This window comes from Chlamydotis macqueenii, chromosome Z (assembly GCF_036417535.1).
Source record: "Chlamydotis macqueenii isolate bChlMac1 chromosome Z, bChlMac1.mat, whole genome shotgun sequence".
Taxonomy (NCBI): Eukaryota; Metazoa; Chordata; class Aves; order Otidiformes; family Otididae; genus Chlamydotis; species Chlamydotis macqueenii.
Window position 1 is genome coordinate 736,530 of NC_141593.1, and position 17,068 is coordinate 753,597.

Sequence of the window (17,068 nt, forward strand, 5' to 3'; positions counted from 1 at the left end):
CTGCCAGGCCCCGGAGCCACCGCTCCGCACGGCAGCGTAATGGCGGCGCCGCCGGCCCCGCCCGCTCCCGGCCCCGCCCAGGAACCGGCTCCGCCGCCCAATGGCGCGGCGGCGACCGCAGGGCGGGGCCGAACGGGCGGCGAAGCCCCGCCCCTGCCGGCGCTGCCGCCGCCGCCGTCGCCGCCGCCGCCGCTGCCCGCGGCCGCCGCCGCCGAGGGAGCGCGGCCATGGGACGAAAGGCGCCGTGAGCAGCGCGGCCCCCAGCGCCCCGCCGTCGCTCGGAGCCCGCCGCGCCATGGCGGCCCCGCGCCCTTAGGCCCGGCCCGCAGCGCCTCCCCTCGCCATGCCCAGCGGCAGCACCGCCGCCGCCGCCGCGGCGGCCTCCCCCCTCTCTTCTTCCTCCTCCTCCTCCTCCTCTTCCTCCCCCGCCGCCGAGCCGCCGCGCCTCTCCCCGCACCCCCCGCTGCTTTTACTCCAGCAGCGCCTCGCCGGCCTCGGCCTCCACGGCCTGTCCGCCGGCGGCGGGGGACGAGGAGGAGGAGGAGGAGGAGGAGGAGGGGCGGCCCGGCGGCAGCGGGCGGGTGTGGTGCCGCCGCCCGACCCCCCCGGGGAGCCGGAGGAGGAGGAGGAGGAGGCGGCGGGAGACCTGGAGGAGGAGGAGGAGCTGCTGGGGGGGGAGGACGAGGAGGAGGAGGAAGAAGAAGAAGAAGACCGAGCCGCGCTGCTGCTGCTCTCCTCGCCCTCCCAGCCGCTGCTGCCGGCGCTGGGCTCCGTCCTGCTCTCGCCTTCCTTCGATGCGCAGGAGGCGGCGGCGGGGCCGCTCTGCGGGGCGGCCGATCCTCAGGGCATGATGGCGGCGGTGCTGGCCTACGGCGGCGGGGGAGCGGCGGGCCTGAGCGGCGAGCAGGCGGCGGCTCTCCGCCGAAAGAGCGTCAACACCACCGAGTGCGTGCCCGTGCCCAGCTCCGAGCATGTGGCCGAGATCGTGGGTCGGCAGGGTGAGTTGGGGTAACGTGGGGAGGTGGGCCGCGGCCTGGCCTGGGCCTGCCGCCCTTCTTTCTGCACCCCTGCTCCCGCGACCCCGGGGCCGGGGACGGGCTGCGGGATCCCCTCGCCTCGGGAGTGGCTTCGTGCACCCCCGGGGTTGAGCTCTCCTCGCCCAAAGCCCGGCTTCCCCACGGGGGACAGGGTGCTGGCCCTGCTTGAGAAGCCGGGAGCCGTCTCTGGGTTAACTGGGACCTTCGCTCGTGGTTAATTTGAGGGGTTAAAACACGCTGTGGAGCCTGGCCGCAAACAGGTAGTGGTTGGTCTTTGGTGACAGCCGGCGTGTGTCTTCAGTAAGCAGCTGGAAGGAACTTTGGACCGTGTTTTACCAAGACTTTTGGGCGAAGGACTTTTAACTTGCTTGCCTTGCAGAGCGGGGCACGGGCTGACGCTGTTCCTGCAGCTTTTTGCAGCGCTTGGTGAAACAAAACTGGGACCTCCGGAGATGGAGAAAGGAGCCACGTGCAGCCCTGTGTGAAAGCCCTTGTCTTGCTGCTGGGGTTGTGGCTTCCTGTTGATCGCCGTTGCCACACTCCGTGGGTCTCGCTTACGCCGTTAGGATAAGGTCACGTCTGTGATGTCACATTCCTTGTTGACCTTTTGTGTCGTCTCCTGGGAGCGGAGCTCGGAGGAGTGAGAAAGACGACGTTTCGCGCCGGCTTTCTGGCAGCGAACCTAATTTTAAAAGCACTTTTTATATATCGGGAGACGCGCCGAGCAGTGTCAGGCGTAGGTGTGGAAGTGCAGACAATGAAGTCGCCGCTGTCTTCCTCTTCCCCCCTTTTCTGTGTTACTTTTTATTGGTTTGGGGGTTGTGTGTCTTGTTTGCCGATTGTTTCAAATAACAAGCGGTTATGCTGTCTGGTCTAGACATCAATGTGGCTTTTGTTTCTTTTTTTTTTTTTTTTTTTTTATGATGGAATAAATGGTAAAATCGATCTAAAACAGTGTGGAGCTAAAGAAATGCCCAGTGAGCACCGATGCTTGGGCAGACTGTTGGTTTTTCTTCCTACGTTTATTTTAGGCTTTTAGCAGCCGAGGGTGGTTTTTTTTTTGCTGGGTGTGTCAAAGGAGAACCAAAGCCTGTGCTGCAGAAATTGGCAGGTAGCTTCCTCTGGTGTAGACAAGTCCGTTCTGTTCCGAAGCAGAAAACATCTTTTCCAAGAAATAATGTTTGAACGTTTTAAGACTTTGCTCGTGTGTCATTGGGGATGGCGGGGGGGGGGAACAGAACTGAAAACACTTATTGCTACCGTCCTCTAAGAGAAATACAAACTATTAGGCTTCCAGGTCAGATTAGGCTGCCGTGTTTATTCTCCACCAGAGCAGGATTGTTCCCTGAAGTGTATTTCTCAGTGCTTTGAGTCACTTAAAAACAAGATAATGGAGTTTGCATAAAAATAGGGTCGTTGTTCCTGAAGGGTTCCTCTGCTGCCTCTGCTTTGATTTCTTATCTGATGTCACTCTGTTTGGTTTGTGATAAAATATTTAGCTTCCGTGGGGAGGGACTGTGTCATAAAAAGAAGTAGGGCTACAAAAGAGGAAGGAGCAGACGGAGTGGAGGGAGAGCTAAAAAAACTGTTACCGAAGTCAGAGACCGACTTACGTAAGTTGTATTAGTTCCACTCAATATTTGTCACATTTCCTAGAAATACTAGTCCTTGCATCTCCTTTTATGACCCAGAGCTGTGCCGGCTCGCTCATCCACCTGCTCTGCATGTGTCTGTTCTCCACCCAGCAAAGTGTCATCAGCTGTAGCGCGTTTTGGTCTGCCTCGAGCAAGGCTGCATCCTTGGCTGATGGCTCTGCTCTCTCTGAAAATGAAGGTACTGCGCACGCATCGTAACCCGCTGGTTGCATTATCTGGAACGAATTCAGCTGAAGTTTTATGCCAGACTCCTCTGTGCTCTAATACTTTAATGTCCAATTACGTAATTGGAATGTTACTTCTGGTGGGTTTTCACAAAGATTAAGTTTATATTATTTCTGTTGCCGTCTTCGTGAGGTAGCAAAAGAACTTGAAATGTCTGCAGTACAAAAAAATTGTCTCTGAAATACCAGGAATGCTGAGTTTGATCTGGGCTTTGCAGGAGGCCTCATGGCTGTGCCTGAAAGCATGTTTGTTCTAAGTCCTAGCCCCCTAACTGAAAGAGTAATGATAACTGGAATTCCACGGTATTCTTTATCCATATCTAATTTTTTTGCACAGAGGAAGAGAATTTCCAGACACTTTACTAGACTGAAGGAGCCCCTGATTACTAAGAGAGCTGTAAACAAGCAAAAACCTTTCTGGTGCTTGCATTCAACATTTTTTTTTTTTTTTTCAGTCGTGTGCAAGTTTCTGAAATAAATAAAGCACCTGAGGCAGTGAAGTGGTGCTCCCACAGCCCCGCTCTCAGTCGCTGTATTGCAGGTTCCCGCGTGGGTGGCTGTGCGTACCGGCTCTGTGCTGGTTGCTGTGCGCGGATGCGGGACGTCGCAGCTGCTGAAGGTGTGGAGTGCCGGAAACGTACCTTGTGGCTGACGGTTTTCTTGTGAAGCTGCGTCGGAGGCTGCGGGGTTACTGTGACAGTAGTTCAGTGTGGTGCTGCTGGAAGCATTTAAATCACTGGAAAAAGGCTTAAGTAAGATTTTCTTATAACGAACAGTAGATGTTCCTTCTTTAAAAAAAAAAACAAAACAGACAAACAAACAAACAAAAAACTCCTGTAGTATTTCTGAAACCTGTCAGGTTTTTGTGCTTTTTTTTTTGTTGTTGTTGTTTTTAACACTAAAACAGTCTCAACCATTTCTTACTGCTCTTGCCCCCCCAAAAATGAAGCTGACAAACAGTGATGGGGGTAGTTTAATAGAATTCTTTGTAGTCTTCGAATCTCAAAGGTGAACAACAAAGGAAAAGATATTTGTATCCTTTTATTCTTGTTAAGGCTTGTGACTGGGAGCCAGGAAAACTAGATCCCGTGCGTGGCATTGTACAGGCTTCCTGTATGAATTTGAACTAGCTGTTGCATCCAACCCTGGCCAACCTGGTAAGCTGGCCAGTCGTCGTGCTGATGAGAAGAGCGACTTCCTTTGCCGTCAGCAGCTTAAAAACCAGGAAGTTGCATGGGTTTAAACAACATGAAGTTGGAGAAAGTGCTCTGGAGAATCAGCAGCAAGAAAGCTGCATTGCTGAGGAGGTGACCTTGTTTGCCTGAGAAAAGCTGGTATAGGGCGTATACCCAAAATTATATAAGCACGTATCCAGACTTAAAAAAAAAAAAAACAAACAAACAACCAGCTTCTGGAGAACTAACTTGGGAGATTTTGTTTTAATCTCTGAATCATGTGAAGGACTTGCACAGGTTGCTGTGGATCATCTGAACACTGTTTCACACAGGTAAACTTGGTGACTCTGTAGCAATCCTGCCGTGGCTTAGTAGGCCTTGACAGGGATTTGTAGGGATTTGACAGGGGTAACTGGACTCTTCAGTGCCCCCTGTTACTTTTTTAATGCTGAAAAAGGGCGTGTATAAAAGCTCTTTTGAATAATGCGAAAAGGACAGGTGGCATCAGAGGCATTAACAGAAAGCCTGAGAGATGCCGAAAGGGACAGAAGACTGTCCTGTGGAGAGAGGCTGCATCCTGGAGTGTATTAACTGTCTTCAGTTAATTATTGCTGGAATATATTTACCAGTGCATTCCAGCATTGTGACTCTCCAAGTAACGTGATTTTCCAAGTGTTTATATCCTTGGTGAAGCTGACACTGGTGTTTTTTCTCCCTAAGACATCACTCACGTTGGAGCTGCTTAGCTGTAAAGCCTGGCGCTTCTCTCTCCTCAGTAAGAATGGTTTGGTGGATGGCTGCAGAACTTGAAACGGGCAGGGCAGTCTCCAAACCCCAGATGAGTAAGAGGAGGAGGAATGATATCATCCCACTTCACTGATAAAATCAATAATGACAAGTCTGCTTTGTGTGAGGCGGCCTTGCAACTAAAATAACATTTTAATGCATATTTAATGGTCTTGAACTCCTTTTTGCTCTTTGCTTTTTAATGTGGGCTCTTGAGCAAAAATATTACTTTGCTCAAAATAGTCTTGTGACTTGAAACAAAATAATTCTGATAAGTTGGTAGCTGATAACTATCTGCCATAGCTGAAGAGCCAGATAAAAATGATAGCTGTCAGTCCTGGAGAGTGGAAACAGTGCTAAAACCGTCCTGGAGCAAATAGTTGTGTTAGCTGAGTACAGTACGTAGATGTCCTATGGTAGGATAATTATAGTGCTCTCACAAAGAGCTGTGCGTCTGGTGTTATGTCTCAGTGTGTTGTGATAATGTTACCAAATTACTCGTGATGCATACGGAGCCTTGACTGGTTATTAATTGCTGACCTGCGAGAGGTCAGGAGAAGCACAGTCTGAATTGTCTGTTGGTTTGTCTGAACTGGGTGCTTAAGATCCCCGCTCTCAAGAATCAGTTTAATTTGCATTACTAAGTCATCACACATCTCTGTGGTGTTGATTGCCACAGACAAAAAGGTTCAGCTGACTTAATTTTAAGTGAAAGCTGACAAGGCAGTTACACTTCAGGTTTTGGTTGGTTGTTTTTTTTGTTTTTTTTGTTTTTTTCATCTTCTGTAACAAGCAGGTTCTTAAGTGGTCTATTAAATGGAAAGCCAGGAAGAAAACTTGAGCAATTCGTTGAAATCCAAGATAAAGACTGTTTTTTTCTGAGAAGTTGAAGCCTTGTCACTTTTAGAGCCTGGAACTCCAGGAACTGAAGCACGCAAGCGTACTGTGGCCCGGCGCAGTCTGAAACCGCTCCTGAAGTTTCGGTGTCCTGTTGCTCTGGTGCTGTGTGACAGACTCTTCAGTTCTGCTGTTTGTCACTTGTGCTGTGCACAGATTCAACTCAGGATGCAAAGTGTGTCAGAAGGGTGCAGGCTGTCCAGCTGGGATCGTAAATCCTCAGTCATAAACGCTGCTCTTGTCTGGCTTGTTGGGTGGGAAGCGCACTGAACATGGTGTGCACTTGAGAGATTTTTCTTTTTGTGTAGCCTGCCAGAAGTGTGGTAAGTTAAGATCTTTGGATGAAGCTGAAATTAAAATAACAAAAATCTTGTGACATAAAATGTTTCTAATCCTTCGGTCATTTTGTTTTTCTTGTAAAATTGCTGTGTAGGAAAAGAGTATGTTTTTAAAGTTTATAACGTACAGAAGAAGCCCTGATTTATGTGCTTCTGAACTGTGCTGGATTAACCAGTCTGTGGCAGGAGAAAATGGTGATGGATTTTTTTTCAAGCTGTTAGTAAAGTCAGCAGATGTTGTGTGTTTCCCTGTCTTAGCCCCTGTTACCCTCTCTTCTAATACACCGTGGTCTGAATTTCTGGAAGAGAAACTTTGTTCTAAACAAAAAAAAAAGTGTTGGATATCTCAAAATTGTTCAATTTGTTTTTTTGATGCAATACCTCCACCCTTACAGGGTCAATTCCCCATTGCAGGCAAAGAATTTAGCAGGGATAGGGTTGCAAACTTTCTGTAACAAGGGAAAAAAAAAAGGCGGCTGAGCACTAGAACATTTTCATTTAATCAAAAGAAAAGGCCAAAAGGCTCTAAACCAGGCTTTTGTTCCCAATTTCAGTTACTCTTTAAGAATGTCTTCCTTTTTTTCTCTCTTTCAGGTATTCCTTTAAGTTCGTGAGATCTTGCCTGTGTCCAAGATCTCGGTTTCCTTCGCTGTGAGTCAGTAATTCTGTGACCTGCACCAAGTTCTCTGCTGCTCCTTTGAACAAAGACACAGCATCTCTCCCTTCTTACCTTCTGGTTCATTCTACATTTGATTTTTGTATATGAAAACACAGCTCTTAACAGCATTTTTTTGAATCGGAGATTGGGTGTGGGTGAAGATTTGCGTGGGTTTTCTGTAATCTTCCTTTCATTGACCACCTTTGCATGCTGCATGGCATGTTGAACGGTGGTCTTTCGTAATATCCTCCTTGTGCAGGTCTGATTTCCCAGCACTGTTGCTCCCACTGATCTGTTTCGCTCACTAGATCGATATTCGTCATGAAAACAAGTTATTTCCTGTAACTATTTTACTTGTTGGACAAAATCCCCCTCTTCTATAACTATTGCTTTTCTGCTACTGTATCTTTCTGATTTTGCTCAGCAGCTGTTACATTAGTCCTGGTGCTGCAGTGGTGCGAGTAATTAATAATATGAGTTGCTGCCCTCTGGCTCTTCTGCTGCGTCTGACTTGTTTACCAAGTTGCCGTCTGTCTTGGGAACTGGAGCATTCCTCTACCTGTGTGATTGCTGATGTGATAGATTGTCCTAGCCTGACATATAGAAGGAAACATATAGAGTGTACAGACTCTTCATTTTGTGCTGGCTTGATATATAAATAAATTGGTATCTACCTAGGAAATCTTTATTAAAGAGTTTGTACATGGTTCTTGAACCAGGGCTTTCCTTTTCCAGAGAGGGAACTGTCCCTGAGAGCTTGTGAGCAGCCTTCCCTTGGGAAGCTTTCTCCAGCGTCTCCGAGTCTTGGAGCTCCACTCTTTTCCCATCCATTAGCTGGACAGCAGTAGGGCCAGACAAAGTCCTGCTCCCTGTGGTCTGGCACAGCCGAGTGCTTGACTGGGACTCCTTGCCTTTCGGTTAAGGTACTTGAGATCTCCGGGTTTTCCTCCTTCCTGGTGCCTCAACAAGCCTGAGCCCGTGCGGCTCCAGCACGTGGTGCACTCAAGCTTGAAGTGCTTGTGTGGAGAGTATCTTCTCTAAAAAACCCTTCTATGGTTCTAGCTGAATGATGACAAGTAGGAAGGTCATGTATCATCTTAGTGTTTGTACTTGTAAGAAATACAAAGCGGAATAAGTGGCCAGTTGCTCCTCAGAAATGGGTAAGTGTGATGGAATTATAATGGGAGCAGCCTCGGTCGCTATATATAGCCTGAGTCATATTGAAATGTTCCACAGGCAGGCACGGGCGTTTGGGAACTGCAGCCTAGCGAGAAGCCTTTGATTGCAGCGCTAAGGTAGTGAGGGGGTCAGCAGGCAGGGAAAAATGTCTTCGGTATAAACCACTCTAATCTTTATTTCTCTTGAAAGACCTGTATGTCATCTTTCCTCTCTTGAAACAGCTTTATCAGAGTGGCTGTCAGCTGGGTTTTCCTTTCTCCTCTGCGCCACTCACTAACCTGCCTACTTGCAGCATTGCTTGTTGTAGTGTCGTTACAGTTAGAAGTGAGAGATGGTTATTACCCACGTTCAGCACTTCCGAGGTGCAGTCGTTGCCTGAAATCTTTAATACAGCCGCACTCCAGACAGCCAGAACTTTGCTCCCAAGTTTTGAGCTGTATCGGTATCGCATTTTGGATTATAAATTTGAGAAGAAGCTCTGCTTGGTGTGTTCTCGTTATGAAGCATCCCCACTGTGATAAATGGAAAGTTTCCTCAAAAATACAACTTAATGAAAGTCAGGAGTAGTGCTTGGGTAGCCTGTGGGAGAAGCCTTTCCCAGTGATGCTGATCTCGCAGCTCTACGTGTGCGCTTTACGTGGCCATCTCCAAGGAACCGCAGCTTGGGTACCACCAGGGAGGAGATCGCTTTGGTTTGTTATGTGAACAGAACAGCTGTTGCTCAAAATCTGTGTATGTCCGTGTCCCCATTTAAGCAGTTAGCCTGGTCCCTTCTTTGGGGACTGTCATCTCCTGTTTCCAAACCTGCCAGCGACCTGCCCCGGGAGCTCGAGCAAATCCCAGCTGCAAGCTGTGCCCGTCTCTTGGTGTATTCATGTTTGTTAGCTCTCTGGCACGTGTCGCGTCTGGTTGTCACACGGGAGCCCTGATTTTACTAGGTGATTAACCCAAACAGTGATCAGGCTGTTTTCTGTGCTACAGAGTGCTAATGGGGAGCTGTTCAAGCTGTTGGTGGTTGGTCTGGTCCTGTCTTCAGGATGAATGCCGTGCTCTGTGAGATTTCTCTTGGCTTACCTCTGGCTGTAGAGAAGGCTGCATAAAAATAAAGGGAAACTTGCTTTCAAAAAATGTTATTTGATAATTATTCTCCAAGCTTAGGATGTCTCTTGAAATTGTTGAAAAAAAAAAAACCAAAATTTAAAAGTAATATTTTTTACGGCCTTCATTCCTGTAATCAAAATGCTGGAGGGGTGATAAATCACTGTCTAAGTATGTAGATCTACGGGTTTTTTGCAGATCAGCATCTTCTGCAAGTGTGGAGAAATTACTTTCTTCATCTGCCTTGAATCAACAAACTGTATTCAACAGTCGGTTAAAAAAAAAAAGTCAATAGTTGAGATTTTTCCAGCCTATGAATTAAAGCGAGGTGTGAGATGAATTAATTGATGGTAGGTGAAAGGCAATAGTAACCAGAGTCAGTCTATCAGCTGGCTGGACCACAGGTAGTATTTCATGAGTTTAATAACACAGTGAAGTGCCAGAAATGTTCTGCTCGTGATTTTCTTGTGTAGCCGGCCTGCTTAAGGAGGTTTAGCCATTAAACAGTTTAGAATAGGGTTTCATTTACTGTCCCAATGCCTTCATCTCTGTGTGCTTAATAAATGGGGCATATATCGGTTTTCCACTGTATGATCACAAACCGGAGGGATATTTTTAGCTGTGTCACAAGCAGGAGGAAGCACTGTGTATGTTTAGGCAAAAGAAAGCAGCCTTCACCACCAGTGGGAACGAACAGCTCTTCTGAAAAATTCGTAGAGCGGTGGTTTTTAATGAAGTAGCTCAATTTTTCTTTGTTTATTAATCAGGTGGGCAGCGCTAGGCCCTGCAGACCCAGCAGCCGTTGGCCTTACGGTACGTCCAGCGTTTCAGCCTCTGCGAATCCCTTGTTACCGTAGCTGCAGGGGTTTGCACTTTCCAATTAAGAGCTTGTGTTGACCTAGCGATGAAATAAGGGCTGTGCCAGATTAACAGGCTCTGCCTTCAGAGCTGTGTCCGCACACGACAGTTGCAGGTTCATGGAAGACAAATCCCTGTGGAGCCTCCTCTCTCCTTGGCGTTCCTTGGATGCCGTACCATCCGCTGCGGGGACTTCCCAGACCCTGCCCTTACTTTGTAGGTAAGGAATTAACCGTGGTCTCTATTTAGAAGCTCATGGTTCCAGGTTGATGTTGCTAATTATTCTGTCACCACCTCCTTAGTGGGTGAGTATTACAGAGTCGATAGTCAGAGAGCTAAAGACGGCATTGAGTGGAGGCTGTAATACAGTATTGTCTTTTATCAGATAACGGGAAGCTGCTGAGAAATACATTCCTGTGAACTACACCTTTCTCTTCGGTGCTAACACGCAGAGGCCAGCCTGTGAGATCTCTGCTCTGGGGCGGAGTTGGATGGTGCCAGGTTTGGTGAGGGCCGCTCAGAAGCCCAGCCTCCTGCGTTTGTGCCGATGCCCCTTCACTCTGCTTGCTGCTCTTATGGCCCGAGCAGTGCTGGTGTCTTCCCACAGGGTTTGTGTGCTAAAGAGCTGCGGGAGGTTCTCTGTTTTGGTCCCCTTAGCTAGGTACCCATCAGGGGCAGGGAAGGAGAGGAAACTGGTGTTGCCATTTGATTGTGGTTCAGCGGGGCTGTTCACTGAATTTTTCCCACCGTGACTCCCAGGCTTCTATTTAGATAAAAACCCTGAAAAATATATTTTTTTTCCCCAAAGCCCTATGTAATTGGGAAGACAAGGTCAAACAGACGTGATGGTAAGGAGGTCTGGGTTCCCACATGTGCCGCAGTTTCACAGTGCTTGGCAGGAGCTGCAGGAGGAACGTGGGTCCGAGGTGTGTGTCTCTGCTTTGGCAGGCTGCGTTTTCCTAAGGCTGGTGCTCAGAGGCGTGAAGGATTCCCTTCCGCGATGTAGTTGTTGAGAAGAGACCACACCACAGAGGAATTTTCATCTGTAAATCACTCCTTGTCCCGTTCCCAGCCTGTGGAGTTGAGGTGAATTCATCAGAAGAAAAATTGGGGGAAGATGCCGTTTCTCCTGGGCTACCACCGTGTGGCTGTGCAGAGGAGTCTGTGGGACGTTTTTTCGGATGGTTCTTGGCTCCCAGCAGCAGGGTTGCTGGCGTGGTGCAAGGCAGGCACACGCAGGGTGTCTGCTGCGGTCGCTTGGCTCTGCCGGCTCCGTTGGGGAGTTTCCCTCGTGGAATAAATGGCCTGAGACTGGGTTTGGTGTATCTCGTCCTGTTAGCGATGATGAAAGGTGAAAGTCAGAGTGAAAGCTGGTTGTCACTGCTTGATGGGTGAGGGCTGTGGGTGCTGTGACTGCTACACTTAACTCTCACTTCAAGAGGGGGAGGGAAAAAAAAAATCTATTTTCCTATCACCTTTTTTTAATAAGGAAGAATTTGGTCATTTGAAATTGGTAGTGTATGTGGTAAACAATTCCTTCAGAGCTGCCCTTAACTTTCTTGGGGAGTATAATGTTCGTGGTGTGTTACAATTGTTCATTCAAACAATCCTCTTAAGGGAAAAAAAATGGGGAGGAGGCTTGAGGAGAATGATGCAAATCAGCCGGCACAGGATGAACACTGCTTGCAGGGCTCAGAAAGGGCTTGGCTCCCTGTCGGCTGCCTGGGCAGGCAGGTACTAAATCTGTGCCTGAACGAAAGCAAAACCAAAGGGTTTTGCTTTAACTGTGTTGGTATGTGCTTATGACTGAGTGTGCCGCTTAGGAATGCTCGTACTGCTGAACCAAGTACGGTAACTTGTGCTGAATAGACTTCCGTTATCATACCAGAACTAAAATCACTGCGATTAAATTGAATTTCCAGTCCAGAAGTCAGGAACTCTGCAGGCTTTTTTGTCTCTGTACTTCAAAATCTTGGATACAACAATCTGGTGGTTTATTGAAAAAGTGTATGGTGGTGTATTTTTTTTTTTTTCCTTTTGTCTTTCTACATCTAACCTCAGGAGACTGAGAAACTTCTTGAGTCATCCATTGGCCGTGTGACTTCATAGCTGGCCAACCTCATGTCATCGTGGCCACAGTGCCTCTGGATGCCGTGAATTGTCCAGAGAGGGGATGGGATCAGCCGTGCTTCCTATCATCGCCTCAGTAATGACTAATGGAGGAGGGTGGGAAACCAGAGCAGCTGAGTAAAAGCAAATAGAAAGATCATCCTGCTGCCGTGGTATAGTGGGCTACTGACCTTGTGTTTTGACGTGACTGCTGTGGGGGTTTCCAGCACTCCGTGCGGACAAAACCCAGCTGACTCATTTGGAAATCTCTGTTTTCATATGTGGCGACTTTCTTCGGTTCTTTCTGACTTTTCAGGCGAAGTTTGAGGGTTGACCTTGTCAGTCTGTGGAGTCACCTTTCCACTGAAGACGGCTTTACGATGCTTAAAAGTCTTGTTCTACCGCTGCAGGGAGCTGAGGTAGTGTTTGGCCTCCGCTTTCTAGATATGTGAGTCAGACCCTAAAAGAAAAGCTCTGCCCCCCTTGGTCTGTGCCATTCTGCAGCCTGAGGAGAAAAGGTGAGACCGTTTTTTTTTCTTCACACCAGAGCAGTTTGGAAATGTGGCTCTGGCAAAGCCCTCTCTGGGAGTTTGCAGCTGAAATGGGGAAGGAAGCAGAACCTGCAGACTTCTGATTTGGTTTAAGTTTCTAAAATGTTCTGAAAGTCTTGTCTAAAATGTAAACTATAAGAATTTATGAGGAACTTTGGAAACCAGAATTAAGTAGGCTCTGAATTGTGGTGTATAATGAATTATATTTTTATACATATAAAATCTTACGCCAAATCCTCGTAGTATGCTCTTTTAAATGCTGCCTCTCTAATTTCTAGGTGATAAGAACACATACTTGGGTGGAACGGACCAAATGAAAGTGACTTGTGTAAATTGGAGAATAATTCATACACATCAGGAGGCTGACTCTGGTTTTAGGTGTTCCAGTAAAGAGGGCTTCATTGCTGTGAAGGCTTCAGCAGCGTGGTTTTTGGGGATCCTTGTGGGTTTAAGGTTTGGGCCCACCATCTTTTCATGAGCGGCTGTGAAGGCATGGGAAGCAGAGCGGGCAAGCAGGTTTGCTTATAGGGAGGAATGTGAACAGAGAGATGGAGGGAGTGAAGGTGAATTGCCAAAACAAGGTGCTGGTGTCTGTTATGAGCAGGAAAGTGGCATGGCTTCAACGGATGCGTGCTTTGCTGCTTCCGGAAGACACCTCATGCCTGTGGTTTTTCCTTTTTTTCACCTAGTAGAGCATTAATGCCCTTCTCGGTGGGTGGCAGTGGAAGGCCGAGGAGGTTCTCTCTTCGTGCTGAACTTCTTACTGAGCTCTGGGTTCTGCATCCTTTCCTTAGATCTGCCTGTGCCTCACTGCTTCCCCTGCGGGGAGCCCTCCCGTGCTCCGCTGTGCACGTTCTAGTGGAGGTAGGGCCTCTGAGAGCCCTCCAGCGAGCTGTTGGAGGTAATGAACTTCCTCTCCAGCTGTGTCCTGGAAACAAAGGGCTGTTGTGTTCAGCCTTTGTGCTTGCTGTGTGCAGGGGCCCTGCAAGGAGAGACTCTACCCTCTTATTCCCACCGGCATCTGCATATTTGCCTTTTTTTTATTTGTTAGTAGATAATCCTGAATAGAGTGCATCTTGTAAAAATTATTGCTAGTGGTACCTCAGGTGCGAGGGACTGACAAAACGCTATTCCAAGAGGCCATTTTGTGTGCTCAGATAGTTATGAGATATTGAATGTAAATGAGGAAAATGGGGACAAACTTCCCTCTGCAAGTGAAATTATGCTTGAAACGCTCGGCCTGCAAGTGTTGCTTGTCATCGTTTCAAGATGAGGTTCGCTGTAATGTGATGCTGAGCGCGACATGCTTTGGAATTTGTCTTGGTGTAGGCTAAATTCAGTTAAGACTGAGTCCAGCAGTCTGTCTTGCCTCTCATGGACCTGTTTCTCTCTCTGAAATTTGCACTGCCTGCTTTTCCAGTCCTGTGATGGGTGAAAGGTGCTTCTGTGCACGCTGTGCCAAAATGCCTCAAGCGTCTGAGGAAAGAGCCTGCTGCCGCTGTGTCCTAGCAAACTTTATAATTCAGTCCCCAAAATCAAAGACAAACACTTCATTAACTTTTCTGCTTCTCTTTCACGCTGTAGTTACCCCGTTAACGAGAGAAATTCCACGTAGGCATGTAGTATTACCTAGAAAGCCCTATTTGCATGAGACCAACCTCTTGAACCCCTACTTGATGGTTCAGGGAGTGGCTCCTCCATCTCACAGGGAAGAGGAAGGCTTAAATAACACTTATGGAGAACAGGAAGCAAATGAGTTCTCAGTAAATCAATATTTTTATCTATATCCTGCATGTGTTGCAACACAGACTGTTCTCTCACTTAGAAGTGTTGAGTTTTCTTTTAGGCCGTGCTTGTCAGTGGAAGGCTAATGTATCAGCAGACTTCAGTGTGTGTATGTGTGCCTTTACTCCTTTTGCAGGACCTTAGAAATAACTGAAAGATAACGAATCAATGCAAAAAAAAAAAAAAGTATAAACCCATCAGTATTTGTGGGATAATCGTGAGCGCGGATGTCGTAGAGAAAAAGCCATCCACGTTTATTCCCCGTCTAATAGCAGATGAGGAGGTGACGGTCCAAGAAGCCTTGCTGAAATAGTTTGTGGCTGTAAGCTTCAGAGGTCTGTTTGGAAATAATAGGTAGAAGCTGTTACCGCTTTCTCTAGTGTGGCTTGCAGAGATAAAAACAGCTGCTTCTGGTTTCACCCTACGGTTTCTTGAAACTCTCAAACAGCTTAAAATAGGTGGCTTTCTTGTGGCTTTCTAAACTTAGGCGCCTTGCTAAACTTGCATGTGTTTCCTTTAAACAGGTTGCAAAATAAAAGCGCTGAGGGCCAAGACAAATACTTACATTAAGACCCCTGTTCGTGGAGAAGAACCCATCTTTGTCGTCACTGGACGAAAAGAGGACGTAGCCATGGCCAAAAGGGAAATTCTCTCAGCTGCTGAACACTTCTCCATGATCAGAGCGTCACGTAACAAGAACGGTCCTGCCCTGGGAGGCTTGCCATGTACCCCCAACCTGCCGGGTCAGACAACAGTCCAAGTCAGGGTGCCTTACCGGGTAGTTGGGCTGGTGGTTGGACCGAAAGGAGCTACAATCAAGAGAATTCAGCAGCAGACCCACACCTACATCGTCACTCCCAGCAGAGACAAGGAGCCTGTCTTCGAAGTTACGGGCATGCCCGAAAACGTCGACCGCGCGCGCGAGGAGATCGAGATGCACATAGCCATGCGTACCGGGAACTACATCGAGCTGAACGAAGAGAACGATTTCCACTACAACGGTACGGATGTGAGCTTCGAAGGAGGCACTCTGGGATCTGCGTGGCTTGCTTCTAATCCTGTCCCTCCTGGCCGCACCAGAATGATTTCTAATTATAGAAATGACAGCTCCAGCTCCTTGGGAAGTGGCTCCACAGATTCCTATTTTGGAAGCAATAGATTGGCTGACTTCAGCCCAACGAGTCCATTCAGCACAGGCAACTTCTGGTTTGGAGAAACGCTGCCTTCGATGGGCACGGAAGACCTCGCGGTCGACTCCCCGGCGTATGACTCCTTACCGGCGCCTTCCCAAACCATTTGGACTCCTTTTGAACCTGTAAACCCTCTCTCCGGCTTCGGTAGCGACCCTGCTGGTAACGCCAAGCCTCAATGCCAAGGGAGCCAGCCATCTACTCCTCGCCTGTCACCCACGTTTCAGGAAAGTCTGGATCATCCGCTGGCTAGGAGAGTGAGGAGCGACCCACCGAGCACCGGCCACCAAACCGGCCTTCCCATATACATCCCCGCTTTCTCCAATGGTACCAACAGCTATTCCTCTTCCAACGGCGGCTCCACATCCAGCTCGCCCCCCGAGTCGAGACGGAAGCACGACTGCGTGATCTGCTTCGAGAGCGAAGTCATTGCGGCCCTGGTCCCCTGCGGCCACAATCTCTTCTGCATGGAGTGTGCCAACAAAATCTGTGAGAAGGAGGCGCCATCCTGTCCCGTTTGCCAGACAGCTGTTACTCAGGCAATCCAAATTCACTCTTAAATATACATAGATATTATTATATATGGACTTTTTAAAACTTTTAAAGGCATGGGTGTAATGGTACCCTCTAGTAAACTTCCTAATGAATTCTGACTGTTGGGCTTTCTTGGGATTAGGCTGAAGTTGTTAATAAATCTCTACTTTCTCAAACGGCTGCTACGGTAACACTAAGCCGAGGCGGTCTCGGTCTGCTTCAGTGTAAGCAGGTGGCAGGTTTAGCGAGACCCATCTGCTGTGACCCTGCGGCACAGCAAGGGGAAGCTTTCATCGATTACACAACTGAAAACAAAACCACAAAAATTTTACAGATTTTTTCTAAAGGATCTCTCAAGGGTTTGCCTTCTGCGTGCCGGCAGCATTGAACCTCGTCGCCTGAACGCAGAAGTGCTGGTGTGCCGCGGAGGGTCTGTGGCATTATCAATATATCAAACAACACTTCAGCGCTGCCTTCTTTACACTGCCAGTTTTGCAAAACAGGTTTGGGGAAATATATATATATATATTTTTTATTATTATTATTTTTTTTTTTTTGCTTTCTGCAACAACTTATGCCTAATTCTTCAGCGTTGCAAATACTTTTTTTAAAGCCTCATTCGATTTATTGCAATGGATGACGTTATTGGCAGGTTGAGATAATAAATTACGGTGAGGGTAGGGAGAGAAGCTGCTGACGCACGTCCGTTTCGCCCGATGTGTTGGGGGCAGTATGCCCAGAGGATCAGGAGCGTCTCGATTTGTGAATTCCTACCCACTGCTTTTCTTAACGCCACGTGGAAAAGTCCGGCTGGCTTCGTCCCGTTCGGGTAAGGGCCTTGGGATGCACATACCTGGGCTGATGGTGAGGATGCTGACATTCCGTTCATTAGTCCGATCAAGCTGTTCTTAACGTACATTTTTAGAGAGTACAGAGTTTCAAAATGTGAAGCATTTTTATGTTCAGTCCATACTTGTCTTGCACATATATAAAT

General features: G+C 48.0%; 1 protein-coding gene across 1 annotated transcript; it reads left to right on the forward strand.

Annotated features, from left to right (window-relative positions):
- Nucleotides 1-221: 221 nt before the first annotated feature.
- On the forward strand, nucleotides 222-16,193 carry MEX3C (mex-3 RNA binding family member C). Its single transcript, XM_086770508.1, has 2 exons — nucleotides 222-998; nucleotides 14,875-16,193. Exons 1-2 carry the CDS (start codon nucleotides 344-346, stop codon nucleotides 16,098-16,100), a joined length of 1,881 nt encoding a protein of 626 aa, XP_086626634.1. The 5' UTR covers nucleotides 222-343; the 3' UTR covers nucleotides 16,101-16,193.
- The last annotated feature ends 875 nt before the right edge of the window (nucleotides 16,194-17,068 follow it).